Source organism: Chlamydomonas reinhardtii, chromosome 7 (assembly GCF_000002595.2).
Source record: "Chlamydomonas reinhardtii strain CC-503 cw92 mt+ chromosome 7, whole genome shotgun sequence".
In the NCBI taxonomy this organism is placed as follows: domain Eukaryota; kingdom Viridiplantae; phylum Chlorophyta; class Chlorophyceae; order Chlamydomonadales; family Chlamydomonadaceae; genus Chlamydomonas; species Chlamydomonas reinhardtii.
The window spans coordinates 5,535,237-5,553,339 of NC_057010.1; the positions used below are offsets into that span (position 1 = coordinate 5,535,237).

The 18,103-nt window shown below is 64.3% G+C and overlaps 3 protein-coding genes across 3 annotated transcripts; 1 reads left to right on the forward strand and 2 right to left on the reverse strand.

The window, feature by feature from the left end:
* Positions 1–176: 176 nt before the first annotated feature.
* CHLRE_07g351350v5 (uncharacterized protein) lies at positions 177–3,298 on the forward strand. Its single transcript, XM_001692434.2, has 2 exons — positions 177–652; positions 804–3,298. Exons 1-2 carry the CDS (start codon positions 239–241, stop codon positions 1,458–1,460), a joined length of 1,071 nt encoding a protein of 356 aa, XP_001692486.1. The 5' UTR covers positions 177–238; the 3' UTR covers positions 1,461–3,298.
* Positions 3,299–4,094: 796 nt separating this feature from the next.
* Positions 4,095–12,446, reverse strand: CHLRE_07g351400v5 (uncharacterized protein). Its single transcript, XM_043064566.1, has 15 exons — positions 12,002–12,446; positions 11,846–11,916; positions 11,555–11,640; positions 11,061–11,122; positions 10,743–10,804; positions 10,387–10,470; positions 9,911–10,042; positions 9,556–9,621; positions 9,154–9,231; positions 8,206–8,626; positions 7,938–7,999; positions 5,994–7,749; positions 5,624–5,706; positions 5,164–5,342; positions 4,095–4,667 (listed from the first exon to the last, which is right to left on the reverse strand). The coding sequence occupies exons 1-15, from the start codon at positions 12,219–12,221 to the stop codon at positions 4,502–4,504; spliced, it is 3,528 nt and encodes a 1,175-aa protein (XP_042923134.1). The 5' UTR covers positions 12,222–12,446; the 3' UTR covers positions 4,095–4,501.
* A 307-nt stretch (positions 12,447–12,753) lies between these two features.
* On the reverse strand, positions 12,754–18,046 carry CHLRE_07g351450v5 (uncharacterized protein). The gene is made up of 9 exons (XM_043064567.1): positions 17,830–18,046; positions 17,694–17,753; positions 17,480–17,621; positions 17,310–17,354; positions 17,031–17,143; positions 16,874–16,931; positions 16,405–16,737; positions 14,358–16,235; positions 12,754–14,211 (listed from the first exon to the last, which is right to left on the reverse strand). The coding sequence occupies exons 1-9, from the start codon at positions 17,940–17,942 to the stop codon at positions 13,462–13,464; spliced, it is 3,492 nt and encodes a 1,163-aa protein (XP_042923135.1). The 5' UTR covers positions 17,943–18,046; the 3' UTR covers positions 12,754–13,461.
* Between the last annotated feature and the right edge of the window lie 57 nt (positions 18,047–18,103).

Below are 18,103 nucleotides of genomic sequence, written 5' to 3' on the forward strand. Positions count from 1 at the left end.
CGCCCGCCAACATGTCGAAAAGGCGCCGCGAGTCCTCCGTCCGGCTCGCCGAGACGGGGGCTTAGTTTGGGGGTCGGGTGTGTGTGGGGGGGGGGCGTGGGGGGCATCGTTGGGCGTCCATGCCGGGGCGGGCTTAAGAACAACGGGCCAACGCACGCCACGATCCAAACTTAGATTTACCAGGCTCGAAGCTATACATTTGAGGAACGGCCTCAGCCTTCACAGTTCGCGCGTCCGAATGTCATTAAAGCGGCGCCGCGAGTCCTCCTTCCTGCTCGCCGATGTAGAACCTGACATTCGCATCCGTATCTATGGCAAGGATGAGCCCCTGATGGCGCACCACGACGTGCTCAAGCTCTTCAGCAGCATCGCCCGCGACCTTCCTCGCGAGGCAAACGCTAAGCCCACAGTATGGGACCTGTCGCAGCTGGTGCTAGAGGGTGAATCGCAGCCAGTGTCAGCGGAGCTCGTGCAGCTGTGGCTGGACCTGCTGTATGCGCGGGTGGACAGTTCCCGCCGCGTGGCATTACCCACGTCGCTGGACGCCGCACGCCCTCTGCTGCTGTTTGCGGACGCTGTGGGCACCGGTGACGCCTTGATGCAAGAGATCGGCAGCTCTCTCTGCGGCAATCAGGGATTGACCCTGAAGGTGGTAAGTGCAGCCCGCGTGGTGGCGAGCGGAGCGGCGGCCAACCCGCTTTGATACCGTACAGGGGAGGGGACCCGATTGTCTTAACAGTGCACATGCATTCGAGTAACAGATGCTCGACCACACCCTCACATGCACACTTCCATTCACGCAGGTGGTCGTGGACGCGGGTGAGGTGCGCAAGGAGCTGCAGCTACGACTGGATGGCGCCCTGTATCTTTGCACGCCCGGGGGCGAAATGCGTGAGTACATCAAACCCGCACAAACCCGCACGTTCTGTGAAGGAGTACGTTCAGCGGCAGTGCAGCCGGCGGTGGCGTCAGCCCTTGAGGAATGGCTAGCGCTAGCGGGGCGGCTGCAGCTGGTGCCGCTGGTGCGCAAGCTCATGGCGTTTGCCAAGGCCCAGATGGTGTTTTGGGGCGGCTTGAGTATCCTGGGCCCCGCGGCCGCCCACGTGCTCAGCCCTCGCGTGCTCAAGCTGCTGCCGCCGGAGATCCTGTATGAGGCGGTGGCGTGGCGGCTCCTGCAGCCTGAGCCCTCTGCCATGGTCGTGAAGCCGTATGAGGGCCTCCAGGTTCAGGGCCTGCCTCACGTCATGAGCCGCAGCGCGGACGAGGAGGCGGAGGAGGAGGTGTCTTTCCGGACAAACGAACACGGGAGAAACGCTTGCAGTCATAAGCGTGGAAGTACCTGTTATATTAACTTCAGCTTCGGCGGCCCCGGCCGCCAGGAGCTGCAGGAGCTGGTGGGGCAGGTGATGCAGCGGGCGGTGGAGGACGACGAGGCGGCGCCGTCGCTGCGGCGGGGCTGAGGCGGTGGGAGACGATGCTGGTGGGGCGTCAAGGCGGACACACTTGCCGTGCTGGGTATGGAAGGCCCTGCAGCACAGCAACCGCCATCGTTTGCATGGTACGGTAGCCGCATGAACGGCAAGGGAGATGATGTATGGTAGTGTGCACGGGTCACAATGGTTGGCAGGGCGGGTTGCCATAACGCCTGGATGCGCGACAGGCAAGGAGCAGGCTACCGCATCAATCGTATCTGCTGAGTACGATGTATGGCTGCTGGGTGCTGACGTGTTGTAAATGTTTTACGCCTCCATTCGGCTTGCATGTCGCGCAGGATAGTTAGGGGTACGTATTGTGGATAGGTAAACAGGTAGTCAGGTGAGACCCAGGTCGCCGGCAGCACGTTCTGAAGGACTAGACGTACATTCATTGGTCACAACGTTTGCCGAGTCCACTCATAAAGCAGATTAGCGCATTGTGATAAAGCGCAGGGTGGCCTGGTGGCTGCCACGCCTATGTTGCTCGTGTGTGGTAACATTATGGTTGGGTGCCGGTGCGAGGGGTGCTTGTGCTGACAGGACAGCCGAGCAGTTGCCCGTCATTGTAGTACGGTCCCGTACGCAGCAGTGCGCAGGCGTATCCGTGTATGCGGACGGCAGGCATGGTATATATAACTTTTTTCAGCAAGTTTTGCGTGGAGCTGCATAGGGATGCTATGGCTGTGTGCACATTATTTGATATGGTCAGGTTGCGACATGTCGACATGTGAAATGCGACATACAACATTGCGACATACCAAGACTCGCCCACATTTGCATAGCTACGCTATATAACTTTTGTACAGGGGGGGGTAGAAAGGTCAGATTCTTACCCCATGCTCAAAATTACAGAGCTTTAGGAGAGCATTATGCACGTACTTTTAGTTTTTTAAGGGGGTGTCTGGTGAGGAAGTTCTGGGCCGCCAAAGTTGGGGGGTCGGTCCTCGTCCCTGGGGGTCCGTCGGGTTTCGGGAGCCCATCCTGGCGGATTTCGGGAAGCGCCCCACAAGCAGAACTAGGGGCCAAACGCTGCAGTACGAGGCTCATATGTGCACGTTATGACGTAATAAGCACAAACAAAGCGTGGGAGGGCTAAGTTGCGCGTTTGGGCGTGGACATGTCGGGACATGTCTCCACATTCAACACATGCGCACTGACACAGCTGGGCTCTGAAGCGCTGGTGCGCACGAGTTCACGTCTAACAAGGCTGCCGATGCACATTGTCCATTCGTCACGCGGCAGAGAGTTGAGCGCGGGGTGGTCTGGGTCGAGGGGATTTCCATGGATAGGATCCCGCCGGTGAACGAAGTCTCAGAACAGGACAGCTGATGGCACGGAGTGATAGTGCTCGTCAAGAGGAGTCGATTGACACCACTTTGGTATAAAATGGAGGGTTTTTAACCCCTGAACAACAAGGTTTTGTCCGTCAGGGGGTCGGTCGTCCCCTCAAGGGGGGTCCCGGGGGATTTCGGGGCATGGGGTCTGGCACTTTGTTTCCTACCCCCCCCCCCCTGCTTTTGTAAGCAAGTTTTGCGTGGAGCTGCATAGGGATGCCAGCACGGGATGGCATTGACAACATACAGTACCCATAAGTGAGCAGAATTGCAGAAAGTGCAGCAATTGTGATGCGCGCTGATGTCGTTGCGTGTGTATGTATGCGTGCCTGGGGCCTACATTGGATGCCCCTCGGCTCGGACGCCACCGGACGGCTGGACAGAGGCAGTCCACTGGCGATCGAGGGGGCCATGCACTTGCGTGTGGGCGATGGGACTTACGTGTGTACCCCTGCCATGGGTGCAAACAGATCTCGCGCTTCTCCACCCAATGCGCTTCACACTACGACAGATAGGCTTCACAGCCACATGTCGCTCGCTTGTAGCCCTCCATTGCCCCCCGTCGCCACCGCCACATTCGGGCAGCGTCCAAGTCCCCACGAGTCCCCGCGTGCTTTGCACCTACAGGCCCCTCCCACTAAAAGTCACTTTACAACGGCCCCTCCCACTGAAAGTCATGTTCGCTTGTGTTGCGTTTTTGGGCTGAGCCCCCCCAGCGAAGCGTTCCAGGGGGGGGGCGAAGCCCCCCAGGAACACCCCTGTCCGTGGCTGCGTGGCTGCGTGGCTGCGTGGCTGGTGCGTCGGCAAAACATAGCATACTGGCACAAACTGCGACTGCTACGTATTAGTATTTGTTAATGCCTATTGCATGCAAATAGGTGGCAGGGAAAATTCGGGCGGAGCGAGAAGTGCCTTCGCGCGTCCATGGAAATTGACTTTCGCGAGGTCGCGAGGAAAGCATCCGGTGCCCGCCGATATGCAGTCTATAAGGCAAACTATGTTGGCGGCAAGCAAAGCGGGGAAGTATATCGAAAGTTTTGAGCGACTTGCTGAGCCATGCCTGCCGACGCGCCAGCATGCCGAGAAGCCCCGAGGTCGCCCCCGCCCCGCGCCTAGCCCTTTGAGCGTGGGGCGCCGGGGAGGTGTTGAGTATGGCAGGAGGCGAAAGAAATGCTTGGGGTGTTTGGGAACGTGACAAGGCACGCATGTGGCGCGGGAAATCCCGCACGACCCCAACCCGAGTGTCCCTAGCCGATGCGCCTGCGCGTCGTAGCGGCATGGAGGCTCTAACGGGGCGTTACACGCCTATTAGCTCCCAAGCGTACGGGGGCTCAGCCCATTTTCCAGCTGTACAAAGCTGACACCCCTTGTTTCCAAGCACGTCGATATGTTGTTTTGAATCAGCCTCGGCGCACCACGTGTTGCTTACTCCACCACATTTATTGGGCTGAGCTGCTGGAGCGCAACGACTCAAGGGGGGGGGGGCGCGAAGAGCGGGAGGGCCACGTTTCTCATCGATTAGCCTGCTCGTCTGCATCCCGCAACCTCTGCCGCCGCCACATATGACCTCCATCCAGCTCCATCACACACCTCGATACATCCCGACTACCCCAACCACACACACACATCCACACACTTGCATCCATACACACCACACCAACGCCACCACCACCATTGCCGCCGCCGCGGCAGCTAGCGGAAGGTGCGCTTGCCCATCTCTGGGTGCTCGTCCAGGCAGGCGAACAGGTTCTCCTTGCCCGCCAGCCCGCCGCTGCCGCCGGCGCCCGCCGAGGTCTTGACGTCGCGGGGGCCGCGGTACATGCTGCAGGCCGTGAACTCCAGGGAGGGATTGTTGCACCTGGCGGGGGTTGGGTGCACAGCAGGGTGGCAGGGCAAGGGGCAGGGCACCCTGTCGGTCAGCAGCACAGACTGAGCCAAGAAGCACTGCGGGAAGCGAACGGGCCGTGCTCACGTTACCGTTTAGGCGCGTTGCAATGCCCACAGGAGAGCTGGCGACACACCATCACTTCCCGTTAGCCTCCCGCATGCAAGGCTGTGCAGGTGGCAGCGTGGCGCCCACACGGTGCACACAAGGCATATGGCCTGTAGCCACACACACACACATACACATACACATACACACACACACACACACACACACACACACACACACACACACACACACACACTCACGCTCACGCTCACGCTCACGCTCACGCTCACGCTCACGCTCACGCTCACGCTCACACACACACACACGCACGCTCACATGCACACACACATACACATACACACACACACACACAACACACACACACACACACACACACACACACACACACGGCCGCACGCACTTGCTGCAGCGGTTGCCTGGGAAGCGCACGCCCAAGGTGGTGATGCGGGCGTTGCAGTGGTCGCACTTCCAGAAGCGCTTGAGCGTGCTGGTCTTGCTCAGCGCGTGGCCCTCGTCGCGGCAGCGCTTGTCCATCCACTCGCTCAGCCGCTCGCAGGTGGCGCAGTGCCAGGCCGTTACCTGCGCACGTGCGGGCGCGCGAGCACAGGCATGCGTGGGCGGCAGAATTTGCTTTCGTGCGCGTCGCGCCCTTGTGCATCGCGCTGTCCCGGGTGTTCCCCTCCCTGCTCTCTGCCGTTAATGAGGGGAAAAGCGGGTTAGGCCCAGCGGACGGCGCTCAGGCCCGCCCGGGTCCAGCGCCGCGGACTGGCCACCTGTCCCCTCTGCCCCCACGCACTGCTCCCCAGTCCCCGCCCTCTGTCTCCCAGTCCCCTCCGCCCAGGGTCCGGCCGGCGCCCCACCTTGAGCTGCATGACGGAGTCCAGCTGCGCCGCCAGCGCGTCACGCGCCTCCAGACCAGCCAGCATGGACAGCACGGCGTCGCCTGGGGGCGGTGGTGGTGGTGGCGGCGGTGGTGGTGGTGGTGGTGGCGGCGGCGGGGCATGGTTAGGCACGGTTCTGGTGCTCGTGAATGCACCCCAACTTTCAGGTCCTGGTCAAATAATGCCCCCCCTTCCAGGCCTGCCGTGCCAGCCCTCCCCAAGACACACACACACACACACACGCACACACACACACACACACACACACACACACACACACACACACACAGAGGCATGCTTCGTCCTTGTTCCCGTTCCCGTTGACACACATACACACACGCGCACGCACCCGCCGCCTCCTCAGACAGCTCGCTGTACCGCGACTCCACGCCCGCCTTCTCGTTGGGCAGCGCCTTGGCCAGCGCGCCAAACGCCGCCTCCATGGCTGAGGGACCGGCAGCAGCAGCACCCGCACCGCCTGCAGCACCGCCGCCCGGCCGGCCTCCCACGGCAGCAGCACCGCCCCGCGTGCCACCACCACCACCACCAGCTCGAGGCCTGGGTAGCGGCAGGCCCTTTGCGATCGCCAGCGCCGTCGCCGCGGCCACATCCAGTCCGCCATTGTGCGGGGCCAGGGGCGCGCGGCCGCCCGGCACCGCTGCCGCCATTCCCGGCTGTAGCTGCGGGGCGGCAGCAGCACCGCCGCCGCCCTGCTGCTTGTTCGCCAGCCCCAGCGCGCGCAGCTTCTCCGCGCGGGCCTTGGCCGCCGCGGCCTGCTGCTTGCGCGCCTCCGCCGCCCGCACGGACTGCGGCGCGACGGCGGACAGGCCCGCCACACGCGGCAGCAGCCCAGCTGCCGCGGCTGAACCAGGTCCCTTCTGCTGGCCGCCTGCCGTGTGTGACGTGCCTGCCTTGCGGCCTCCACACGCGGCGGTGACGACGGCGGCAGCGGCAGCCCTGCTGCGCCCCTCACTCCCATCACTCCCCTGCTTCTGCTGCTGCTGCTGTTGCTGCTGTCGCTCCTCCTGTTCCCCCTCCTGCAGCTCGGGGAACATGTCCAGCAGCTCATCCAGGCCACACAGCTCCACCTCATCCGCCTCCGGCTCAACCCCAGCAGCCGCCCCCCGGCCCTCCCCGTTCCTGCCGCCGGCGCCACCCGCGCCCGCGCCTGCCTCGCCACGGCCATCACCGTCACCGCCGACGGCCTGGCCCGCTACCTTGACATCCTGCTGCTGCTGCTGCTGCTGCTGCTGTTGCTGCTGCTCGATTCTCCGGTTTTGTGGCTGCGTATCCTGCGGCTTGCGCTGTTTCCGCTCCTGCTCCGTCAGCTGCTGCTCCTCCTCCTCCTCCTCTAGGACAACGAGGTCTTCGCCTCCTGCCCCGCCCTCCGTATCCTGCTCTTGCTGTGCCGCCGCTGCGCCACCTCCATCCTCCGCCTCCTCCGCGGGCTCCACAATCAGGATATCGCCCTCGTCGCCGCCGGCCTCCGCCCCATCTGCTCCACCCACGTCCAGTTCCACCATGTCCGCCTCCTCATCCTCCTCTTCCTTCCGTCCATGCTGCTGCGGCTGTAGCTGCGACTGTGGCTGCCGCTGTTGCTGGTCGGCACCCGCAGGCGGCTTGGCCCTTTGAGCCTGCTGCTGCGGCTGAGGCGGCGGTGCCTTCGCGGCAGCTCCCGTGCGGGCTGGGGGCGCCGCAGTGGGGCCCCGCGCCCACGACCCCCTGATGCCGGTGGCACCCGCACCCGCACCCGCAACGGCACCCGGCCGCCCCGGTGCCCTGGCGCCGGCGCCGCCGCTGGCGGCTGCACCGCCGCTGGAGGCTGCCGCGTCTGGCGACTTGAGTAGTGCGGCTAGGTGTGCGGGCAGCGGCGGCGGCCGCGGAGTGAAGCGCGGACCCGATGAGGCCAGCATCGCGCGGGCAGCAGCAGCGCCAGCAGGGGTGGCAGACGCGGCAGCAGCGCCGGCGGAGCGAGGCGCGGGCGTTGGCGCGAGGAGGGCGGCGGTGCCCACGGCGACGGCCGCAGTGCGGGCGGGCGTCACGGAGGAGTGCGGGGGATGCCGCTGCAGTGTGCCCGCAGCGCGTGCGGCCGCCACGGCGCGAGCCTGTGCGGGAGCAGCCAGTTGAAGCACGCCGCGGGGGAAGCAGGTGGACGGACGGGCAGCATGTTGAGGTGTAGGGCCTGGCCCACGTGTACGGTATGTACTGCAGCGGCATCGGCCCTGGCCCTACATTCAAATCTCCCCTCCACTGCCTCCCACGCCTAAGCCACCGCCCCCAAGCCCCAACCCACCTTGGCGGCCTCCGCGATACACTCCAGCTCCGACCGCCGCCGCTTGGGGTCGGGGGCGCCGCCTGTGGGGGCATGGGCAACGGTAAGGGGCACGCAAGATGGCAAGCACCGGATGCCCTGGCTAGAACCCATTCACATTCACACACACACACACACACACACACACACACACGTGGGCTCGCACAGTTTTCACCCTTTCACCGCGTACTCCCTAACGCATAATCCCACACAGACAGCAATGCACAGATGACCGCGTACACACACTCACCCTCCGGGACCTCGCCCGCCGCCTGCCGCTCATGCAACCCCGCCAGCAGCGCCGTGCCGTACGAGCGCTTGGCGCCGCCGGCAGTAGCACCACCACCGCCACCACCACCGCCACCAGCCCCAGCTACAGCCGCCAGGTCCGGCCCATAGTCCTCCTCACTGCCGTACGCGCCCGTGCTCCTCATCATGGCGACCGCAGGCCTGCCGGCCGTGGCCGCCGCAGTAGAAGAAGCTGAGCTGCCACTGCCGCCCGCGGCGCCGGCGGCCGGCAGCATCCGGCCGCTGCCGGCGATGCCACCGGGCAGCTGCTTCACCACGGCTGCGGGCAGGGGCTTGGCGATGAGGGCGTTCATGCCGGGCGCCGACACGGAGCGGCCGGCGGCGGAGGCGGCGGCGGTGGCGTGCTTCTGGGCGGCACGCGCCTGTCAGGCAGTGCGGGGATGACGAGCGTTGGGGTGAGTACGCCTGGTGCGGTGCTAGGTGCGGCGAGCTTAATGTGGTATGCCCGGTCAAGCGCAACCGCACGTCGGGTAATTGCATGTGCATGGGAATGGACTGGAAGGAAGTACGTGCAGTGCTCGGCTGGTGTTTACGGAGGTGGTGGCTGGTGTTTACGGAGGTGGCGGCTGGTGTTTACGGAGGTGGTGGCTGGTGTTTACGGATTTCATCCGTCGCCAAGCGCGCACGACCATTGACCCTTGGACATCAATGTTTTGCACTTGGCGCGCCGCTCGCGGGGCCGCCGTGTAATCGGCTGCTCCCAAGCCATGGCCCCAACCAGCCCGACCCAATACCCGTACTAATGATGCCCCATCCGTGCCACTTGCCCACCCCGGGACCCCAGCCCCCTGCATCTGTTGCCCCGCCCCTTACCCCTTACAGCGCTACAATTCCCTTATGGGATTGGTTTAGAGTTAACCCCCCTTCCCCCTGCCCCTCCCCCCCTCACCTGCGGCAGAAGCTGGCGCTGCAGCAGGTTGGCCCCCGCCATGTCGGAGCGGTGCGAGCTCAGCGCGCGCAGCGCCGACTGTGGAGGTGCCGGCAAGGGCAGCACGTGCGTCAGTGCGTGTGTGTGTGTGTGTGTGTTTGTGTGTGTGTATGTGTGTGTATATGTGCGGAGGAGGGGCGGCGGTGGAATGTAGCGGGAGAGCGGGAGGGCGGGAGGGCGGGGAAGCGGCAGGTCAAGGTCACGGCCAAAGTCCAGGTATAGGGCCACTGCTGGTCACGGGGAGCTGACGGCGCCGTGCACACGAGGGAGGGCCGTGGGAGGGACGCGGCAGAGCGCCAGTGCATGGCTTCCCAACACGCACGCATGCACACACAAACACAAACACGCGCGCGTCGTGCGCACCTGTGCGTGGTAGGGGCAGTACTCGCAGGTGCTGCGGTTCACCGGGTACGTGCAGCGCTGGCCGTCCTGCAGGTGAGGGGCCGGGGAGGAGGGGGAGGTTGTGGTCACCAGCGGGTGGTTGGGTGGCCGGGGGTAGAAAGCGAAACACCGTGGGCTGCGTCCAACAGCCCCCAGCAGCATGTACTGCAGCCGTCGCTCCGGCTTGCAGCGGGCGCAGCTAGCTGAGTAGAGCGCAAGGAGTAAACACAGCCTCTGGCCGCCAGCCCCGCTCCACCGGTTTCGTGTTCTGGGTCTTGCCATACCGGCCCGGCCCCTTCTGCCCGCCCAGCTGCCACCCGGCACCGCCCACACGCACCTTGCGAATGCCCCTGCAGAACGCGAAGTCCGCCGCCAGCCCCGGCCGCTGCATCTGCTCCGGCTTGTCTATGTGCAGGCTGAAGCCGCCGCCGCCGCCGCCGCCACCACCAGCGCCAGAGTCAGCGCGCACCTGCGGGCGCGCGGCAGTGCCCGTGCAGCGGCGCAGTTGCAACGGCGTTGCAACCCCTTGCTGCTCCTTGTCTGCTGTGCTCATGTCGTTCGAATGCAGTGGTGATGGGCTGCCGGGCACAACAAGCATAAGGACGTGCGGCTGCCAAGCAGGCGCCGCGGGTCGCCGCTCGCCCTGCTGGTCCACGACGCCTTGGCCCCCTCCCATAAGCATTGTCGCTTGCAACTAACATCTCTGCCTGTGCTCCGCTAGTTTAGCTTGGTTTGGTTAGTTTGGGGCTGGTATTCACAACCCCTCCCGACATACTGCTCTCCCGTCTTCGATCCCCACCCACAAGCACACACCTGCGGGCTCCACAGCAGCAGCAGGCTGCCCTCCACCTCCTTGTAGTGCTCCGCCGCGGCCTTGCGCCACAGGAACAGAGTCACCTGGGCGGGAGGGAGAGGCGCGAGAGGCGATAAGCCAGGTGAGGCAGGGGTTGTCAAATGGGGTTGGCTCCGCTCGCAACCACTGCGCCGTGTACCACGCATACACTTGCCCATGCTTTAAACGAGCACACACACACACCCGCACACATACACCCGCACACACACACGCACACATACACTCCACGCACACACACACGCACACATACACACGCACACACACACACACACACACACACACAGCTGCAGGCAGCCGCAGCCCGCAGCCCGCGCACCTGCTTGCCCGCCAGGTCGTTAAGCGTCCAGCGGCTGTAGCTGCCGCCGTCCTTGCCCGTGGCTGCAGCAGCAGGGGCGAAGCGGTAGCGGGCAGGGGCGCGGTGAGGACCGTGGCCAAAGGGCCAGCTGCTGACTGGCAAATGACATGTCCGTAGACCGCTCCCCACCTGGGACCCATCGGCTGACCTCGAGCTCAAACAATCCCCCTTCCTTTCCTGCCTGACCTGGGCGCTTGACAACTTGGAAATACCGTCCCACCCCCGGCCGCCCGCCCGCCGCGCCCTCCCTACCAACCCCGCCCCGATGTCCCGCCTCACCCTGCGTCTTGCCCACCAGCACAGCCATGGTGGCCCAGCGCCCCGCGTACTCCCGGTTGGCGCTGAAGGTGTGAAGGAGATGCGCCAAGTGTTAAGAGGTGTGTGCGAGGTGTGCGGGAGGTATGTGAGGTGTAGGGAGTCCAAAGAGAGCAGCGGCAGACCGGGACCCCACGTGATGGTGCCTATCGCCTATCGGGCAAGGCGGGGCAGGGAAGGGCGGGATAGGGCCGCAAGCCACGCTTCCTCCTCAACAGCTGTCTTGTATTCAAGCAAAGGCACACACGTGTAAACACATACGCAGTTCTCGTGCTTCCTTGCACCGTTGTGCCTCGTTGCACATTAGTACGCACACACGCAAACGCACACACGCAAACGCACGCACACAAAAACACACAGTTTCCTTTCCTTGTGCACGCCACACTCATTCCTTGACAATTGGAACTTCCCCTCCATTCTCCATGAACGGCTACCGCCCCTCCCGCGCCCGGCCTCACCGTATGTCCTTGAGGTGTAGGTACACCACATCGCCATCGCTCAGCCGCTCATGCAGCACCAGGCTGCCGATGACCGGCTTGGACACCTGCGGCAATTTGAGATTGAAGAGTGACGCAGTTACAGAATAGGACATCATTCGAAACGACGGGTCAAGAGAGAAGAGGAGGGAGGAGGGAGGAGGAGTGAAGAGGGGGGGGTCAGTGCTTGGGTGTGTGCACAGGCAAGGCGAGGGGGATTAGGAGCGTGGTGGTCATGCGCCAGGCAGCCAGGCTCTCATGGTCCGCGCTTACCCGGAACCCCGAGGTGCGATCCAGGTAGCCATCTGAAAAGGCCTTTCCAGGGGGCTTGGCGGTTGAAGCACCTGCAGAACCAAGCGGCGGTCAGGCTTAGGATTTCGCAAAAACCGACAGGGTGCAGCAGTGGCATGGGTGGGCTGCAACCCTTACCGGGTCGCTGCTGGCTCCCGTCCGAGGTAAAATACACCGTTCCGATAGGTCCGAAAGCCTGCTGCATTGACGTGGTGGCAGCTGACGGCGCCGCTGCGCCCACTGGAACATGTTTGCTTGCGGCAAGAGGTTTCGATGCCAAGGCGGCGAGCTTTGGTGCTGGCTCCTCCTCTGCCTCGTCGGCAAGAGCCATAAGCAGGTCAAAATCCGCCTCGTCCATGCCTTCTGTGCGCCCGAGCGCTCGCGCGCCTAAAACGATTTTAAGCCGAAGCTGTCAAGTTCTGTTGGCTCACCCTTTGAGAGCTGTTGGTTGCTGTTGCAGTAACAACTGATATTCGTTTGTGATTTTAACAAATCAAAACATTTGGGTTCAAAGGGAATGATGAATAAGTGGGGGCCTTCGGATTACAAATTTTGAGGGGCAGCAAAGCTGCAGCATGGACGGTGACAAAAGCAATACTGTATACAGTGTGCATCTATTTCAGCACATACACAGGGTGAGAGGGGCAGTCTGGGACAGCAGGCGGGGAACAGTCGGGAAGCCCCGCCGATATCTACGCCGCCGGAAAGGTCCGGCAGCAGTCGCAACTCTCGGCCGGGCCGCACGCAGCGTCCGCCCGCTGAGCACCCTGACCTATCGGCGTCTAGGTATTAGGCACTATCGTATCAGGCACAAGGCGGCTACGGGCCACTGTACCGCACCTTGGCCCTCTGGCCCTCTTGTCAGTCTTGCGGCTGTGCGTTGCCAGTGCAGGCCCACACACTTACACAGCCTTGTGATCGCAGACGCTGTCAGAAGCGTCTCAAGTGTAACCAGGACCCGTATCTTGTGAATGCCCTCAGGCCCGCGGCGTCTACAGAGTACAGAGCGTAGATGACCCCTTCCGCGGCAACTACCCCCGGAAACCTTCCCCTACACTCCGCAGAAGCGCAGCCCAAAATTTCCAGCAGTGTAGATGTAAGATACGAGCACTGAGTGTGATCAAGGTACTGCAGCTGCGAAGCTGCATGTAATATTACATGGGGGAGCCGCGTTACAGATTTGCCACCAGATGCTCCACCTCCATAGTCCACCAGCGGGTATCGGTACTGGGGGCAGCCGCACAATAGCCGCTCACTGTGCTCCATGGCAGCTGCGTGCCAACCCGCTCACACAGTTGCGCACAGCGCAAAGAACAGCGGGCCCACGCAAACTCTCCGAGCCGTCACAGCACGCGCCGTGCGTGCCTGGCCTACAGCAGCAGACCGCACACTGTTTGCTCAAGATGCTGGAGAGCCGCTTCAGGAGATCCATGTAACAAAGGCACGCACGCATGCGGGAACGCATGCACAGAGTGTTCCTGGGGGGCTTCCTTCGTCCCCCTGGATCGCGGAGAAGCACGTGCATGCACTGCATGGGCTACAGCACATATGCATGCAAAAAAACCACCAGCGCTACAGCATTATTCGCAGCCTCACTCTCAAAACTGCCCGGAGCGACCAACAAACTGTGTGTCCTCCCAAACCTGCAAGTCGCCGCCACTGCCACTGCCACTGCCACCGCCTCTCCCGACGCCTGGCGCATACGGCGCTTGCCGCGCTGCGTTGCCGCCCAGAGATGGGCGTCCCACACCCACACCGCCCGGCCGTGGGCCCAATGCTGCTGGACCAGGCCTGCCAGGCCCGACCGCCGCGTCCGTCGTGCCCCTGCGCCCTCCATACCCGATGCCCCCGGTCGCGCCTGCCGCCGCTGTGACTACGGGCTTGGTGATGAACTCCGTATCCTCGCAAATGAGGGCTCCCATGATCCCTGCACCGCCTGCTGGGCCGCCGCTGCCGCTGCCGCCCAGACCCAGCCCTGCTCCGTGTCCAGCAGCGGCGGGGCGCAGCCCCACATACTCCGTGTCCTCATAGATATGGGCGACCGGCTGACAGGCGGCCGCGCCCTGAACGGCGCCGCGTTGCGTCGTCGCCGTTGCCGCTGCCGCCGCCGCCGCTGCTGCTGGCCCGAGGAAGAAGGTATCCTCGTGGATAGCGAGCGATGAGGCAGCACCGGCCGGGCACATGGGGACAGAAGGCAGTGCCGACGCCGGCGCGTGCATAGCGGTGGCGCCCACGGCTCCGCCCGCGCCTGCACCGGCACGCCCTGCATTGGCCAGGCGGCGTACGTCGGAGCTGGTGATGGGCTTGGTGGTGGCGCCGCCGCCATCAGCCGCGGATACTCGGCGGGACTGCGTGGCATGGGCAATTCAGCAACAGCGTCAGCCCTCTGATGGTAAGGTGGTGGTAGGGCACATCGCCGCCGCCAACAATGCCACAGCCTTGATGTGGAAAGCAAGCAGACATGCTGCACACGCACGCACGACCGACAACGCACCCGGCGCGCCTCCTCGTGCGGTAGAGCGTCACTGAACATGTCGTTGATGGCGTCAAACGCCAACCGCGTGTGCAGCGTCACCGTCGGTTCGTGAGGCGCAGCGGCCGCCGCCGCAACCGCCACGGCGGGAGCCGGAGCCATGGCCGCCACAGCGGGGACGGCGGCTTGCAAAGGCGCCATGCCCAGCGCGGGTGCGGGCTCAACGACTGGGGCAGTTGCAAATTGTGGAACCCGGGCCTGCAGCGGCGCCGGTCTGGCCTGCGGCTGAGCCTGGGGCTGCGGCTGCGGCTGGTGTGCCACACGCCGCTGCTGCTGGTGGGGCAGGTCATCACTGAACATGGAGTTCAGCAGGTCGAAGGCGCCACGTGTGGAGATGGTGACGGTGGGCTCCGGCCGCGGCCCGGCTGCCTGGACCGCAGGCGGCTCCACCGGTAGCTGGGCCTGCGGTGCATACAATTGGGGCGGCACCGCCGACGGCGGGTGCTCATAGGCTGCTGCAGGAGAGGCGGCTGGTGCTGCGTCGTGCAGTAAGCCGAGCGCTGGGCGCCGCGTCGTGGCCGCGAGTGACGGAAGTGTGACGGGGGCGACAGACGCCCCAGCCCCGCTCTCGCCTGGAAGTGTCCGCCGCGTTGGCGGGTTCTCGTCCGCTACTTGCGCCGGTGCCGGCGCGGTCGGCGCGGCAATGCCGGCGCCCTCATCATTGTCACCTGCAAGGACGCCGAGTGCGCCGATGCCTCCAGCTGCTCCGCCACCGCCAGATAGGGCGCTGGCGCCGCCACTGCCTGGGAGCACCTGCCCGAAGGCGCGCCGGCTGCTGCCTCCGACGGCCATTCCCGCTGCCGCCGTCTTCTGGGCCTTCACTGCCGGGCCGTTCTCACCATCATCGTCATCGTCTGGAATGATGAGGCCAGCCATGCCCCGCTGGGCCACGACCAGGGATGCGGCCGGCGCTGCCGCCTCCTGGCTCCAAGTGCTCGCGGGGGCCGCTACAGCCGCTGCCGGCCCGCTGGTGGCGGACGCGGGGCGCTTGTGCGGTGGGTTCCTGCGCATCCATGCCTGGGCTCGCAGCTCCTCATACGACATCTCGTTTGCGGTCCCGTCCTGCAGCCCCAGGTAGCTGAAGTGAGACGCATCCACGTCCGTGCCGGCGGAAAGTGCAGCCGCCGCCACCGGGTGAAGCGGCGGCGGGCCCGGCACCGCCGTCGGTGCGGCGGATGCAGCGGCCGATGCAGCGGCTTTGTAGGCGGTCGCAGGCGGCGCTGCCGCTGTCACGGAAACGGGGGCTGGCGCTGCGGTCACGCCCGCAGAGGCTGCTGCAGGCTGCTGGACGAGCTTGCCGGTGCCGAAGGCTTGCGGCGCAAGTGCTGACTTTCCGGGCCCTGAAAGCCCAGCCGCAGGCAGCGGTGCTGCAGCCGCAGCCGCGCCACCTAGCCCACTCGCGCGGGTAGCAGCAGGTGCCGCGGTAAGGCCCAGCGCGGCCAGAGCCGCCGGCTGCGACCCCCGCAGCAGCGCTGGCGGCGGCGCTAGGCTGCGGAGCAGCGGGTCCAACTCCTGCGCTGCTGCGGCGGACGCTGGCGCCAGCAGTGGGTGCATCGCCGCCACGCCGCCGCCAGCGCCCATGCCCGGTCCCATTGACCCGCCTGCAGCGGAACCCCCGCGCCGCAGCTCGTCGCCCTCCTGAAACTCCTCGTCTGTGAATATGTCCAGGCCCGAAGCGGAGGCGGCGGCGCCGGGCCCGCCCAGGCCCAGGCTGGTGGCGCCGCCGCCGGGGCCGGTGTCGCCACCCGGCAGCAGCGAGAACTGGTTCCACGCGGTGGCTCGGTCCGTGTTCTCCTTGCGGATGACGGTGTAGGGCTTGAGCTCCTTCAGGTTGTTCATCTGCCCGTGGTGCAACAACGCAAGTATTGTAAGCACTGCAGTGTGCGCAACAACGAATCATACTCGTTTGTTTTGCGCACGCCACCAGCACCCAACTTCAAGCGCCCACCTATCCAAGCAGTCTCAATCATGTTTGTCACGAATATCCAACGCCGCGCGGTGCCCTCACCTGTGGCATGGTGCTGTAGCCGGGAAGCGGCCCGTTCTCCGAGTCGCCCCGCCCCAGCCCCATGAACTCGTCATCCGCCACCACCGCCAGCGGCCGCGTGCCCCGCCCCAGAGCCACCTGGGCCGGCGGCGGCGGGGCTCCGAACAGGGCAGCATGCCCGGCAGACGGCGCCCCCAAAACACCGCCCAGCGCTGGGGCCTGCTGTTGCTGTTGCTGCACCGTGCGGGAGCCGCCGGGCCGCCCACCAATGGAAGCTAGGGACGCACGCACGGGCTCGACGGGCGTCGGGCCCAGCTCCTGCTCGTCCTGGATGCGGCGCTTGATGCGGTGGGCCTGGGGTTCGCAACGTGGGTAGTGTGGGATGGGTGGATGGGTGTTTACAGGCAGTTGGGTTGCGCCGTTGCACGGCTATGGCCTGGTCGGCCCCTCGTCAACACCACGTCCTGATGCAGCACCTGCCCGGCCTCACCATGCGCTGCTGGAAGGCTGTGTGCTTCTGTTTCAGGCGCTCCAGCGGCTTGGCCCCCCTGCACGCGCAATCGTAAGGACGTTTTCATCGAACTGGCCGGTTCTCCTGTAAGCGGGCCACGCATTGCTACACCCCAACAGAACTGCGCAGTACGCACCGCTGCACTCCGTCCATGTACACCGCATCTGCGCTCTGGAAATTTGCGCGCAGCTCAAAGAAGGTGGCGTAGGCCTCATAGTACAGGGCGAAGTCGCGGCCGATGTCTTTCTCCTGCAGACACACACGCACTCGATGACCATGCGGATGTCGGACCCCAGCGCTACCCACGCTCTAGCAGGACAGTGGTCACGCGCATGATGGCGGTGGCCAGCAAGTGCAGCTTGACGTGATATCTGGTAAACACTGAGGCATGAACAGCACGCGATGCGGGACACACCCGAAGGTAAAGAAAGACGTCACCAGGGTCGGGGAGGCAGTCCGCCTGCATGTGGGCATGTCAGGAGGGGAGTCAGCAACGTTGCAGAAGGGGAAGGACCTGCGTGCCGCCCCCTCGTCCGCTGTACGGTGTGCACACCCAAACGCATCGTCACCCAGCAGGGCACTCACATATTGAATCCATATGCGCAGGAAGCGTATGTCGTTGTTGTACCGGGGCAGCCTTTGCAGCTCTTTGGTGCACGTCTCCAGCACCTTCTGCAGGTCCGCCTTTCCCCCACCCACGCCGTATTCCTGCATCCACTTAATGTACCTGTGCGCGCAACACCAGGCGGTGTCGGTGGTCGATGGTGCAAGTAGGCAAACCACAAGATGTATGGCTTACTTTTGCCATGCTTCCAGCGGGTCATCGCCTTGGTACTCAGCGACCTGGGCCCACAGCTCTCTGCACAGAAACGGTCGTTGCTTAGGATGTATCTACCGACAACAATGTCTAGGTGGCTGCTATCATGTGAACGCACTTGCGCTTTGCCTCGAGCGCCTCTGCTGCCGGGTCGGCAAGCTCCTGCAGAGCAGCCTTGCTGCGCCCCGCTCGAACGGGAACGCAGTTTTCCTTCGTGTTCTCCCACTCCATGACTTTGGCTTGAGGCTGAGGTCGGAGGCAGAGAAGCTGGGCAAAATTACAGCATTCTGCACTGAGTTTTGGGGCGCAAGCAAGTATAACCTACGATTTATGCCTCAGTACATATAGTGAAACAGCTAGCGGTATGAACAATACCACGGAAAGCCGACATT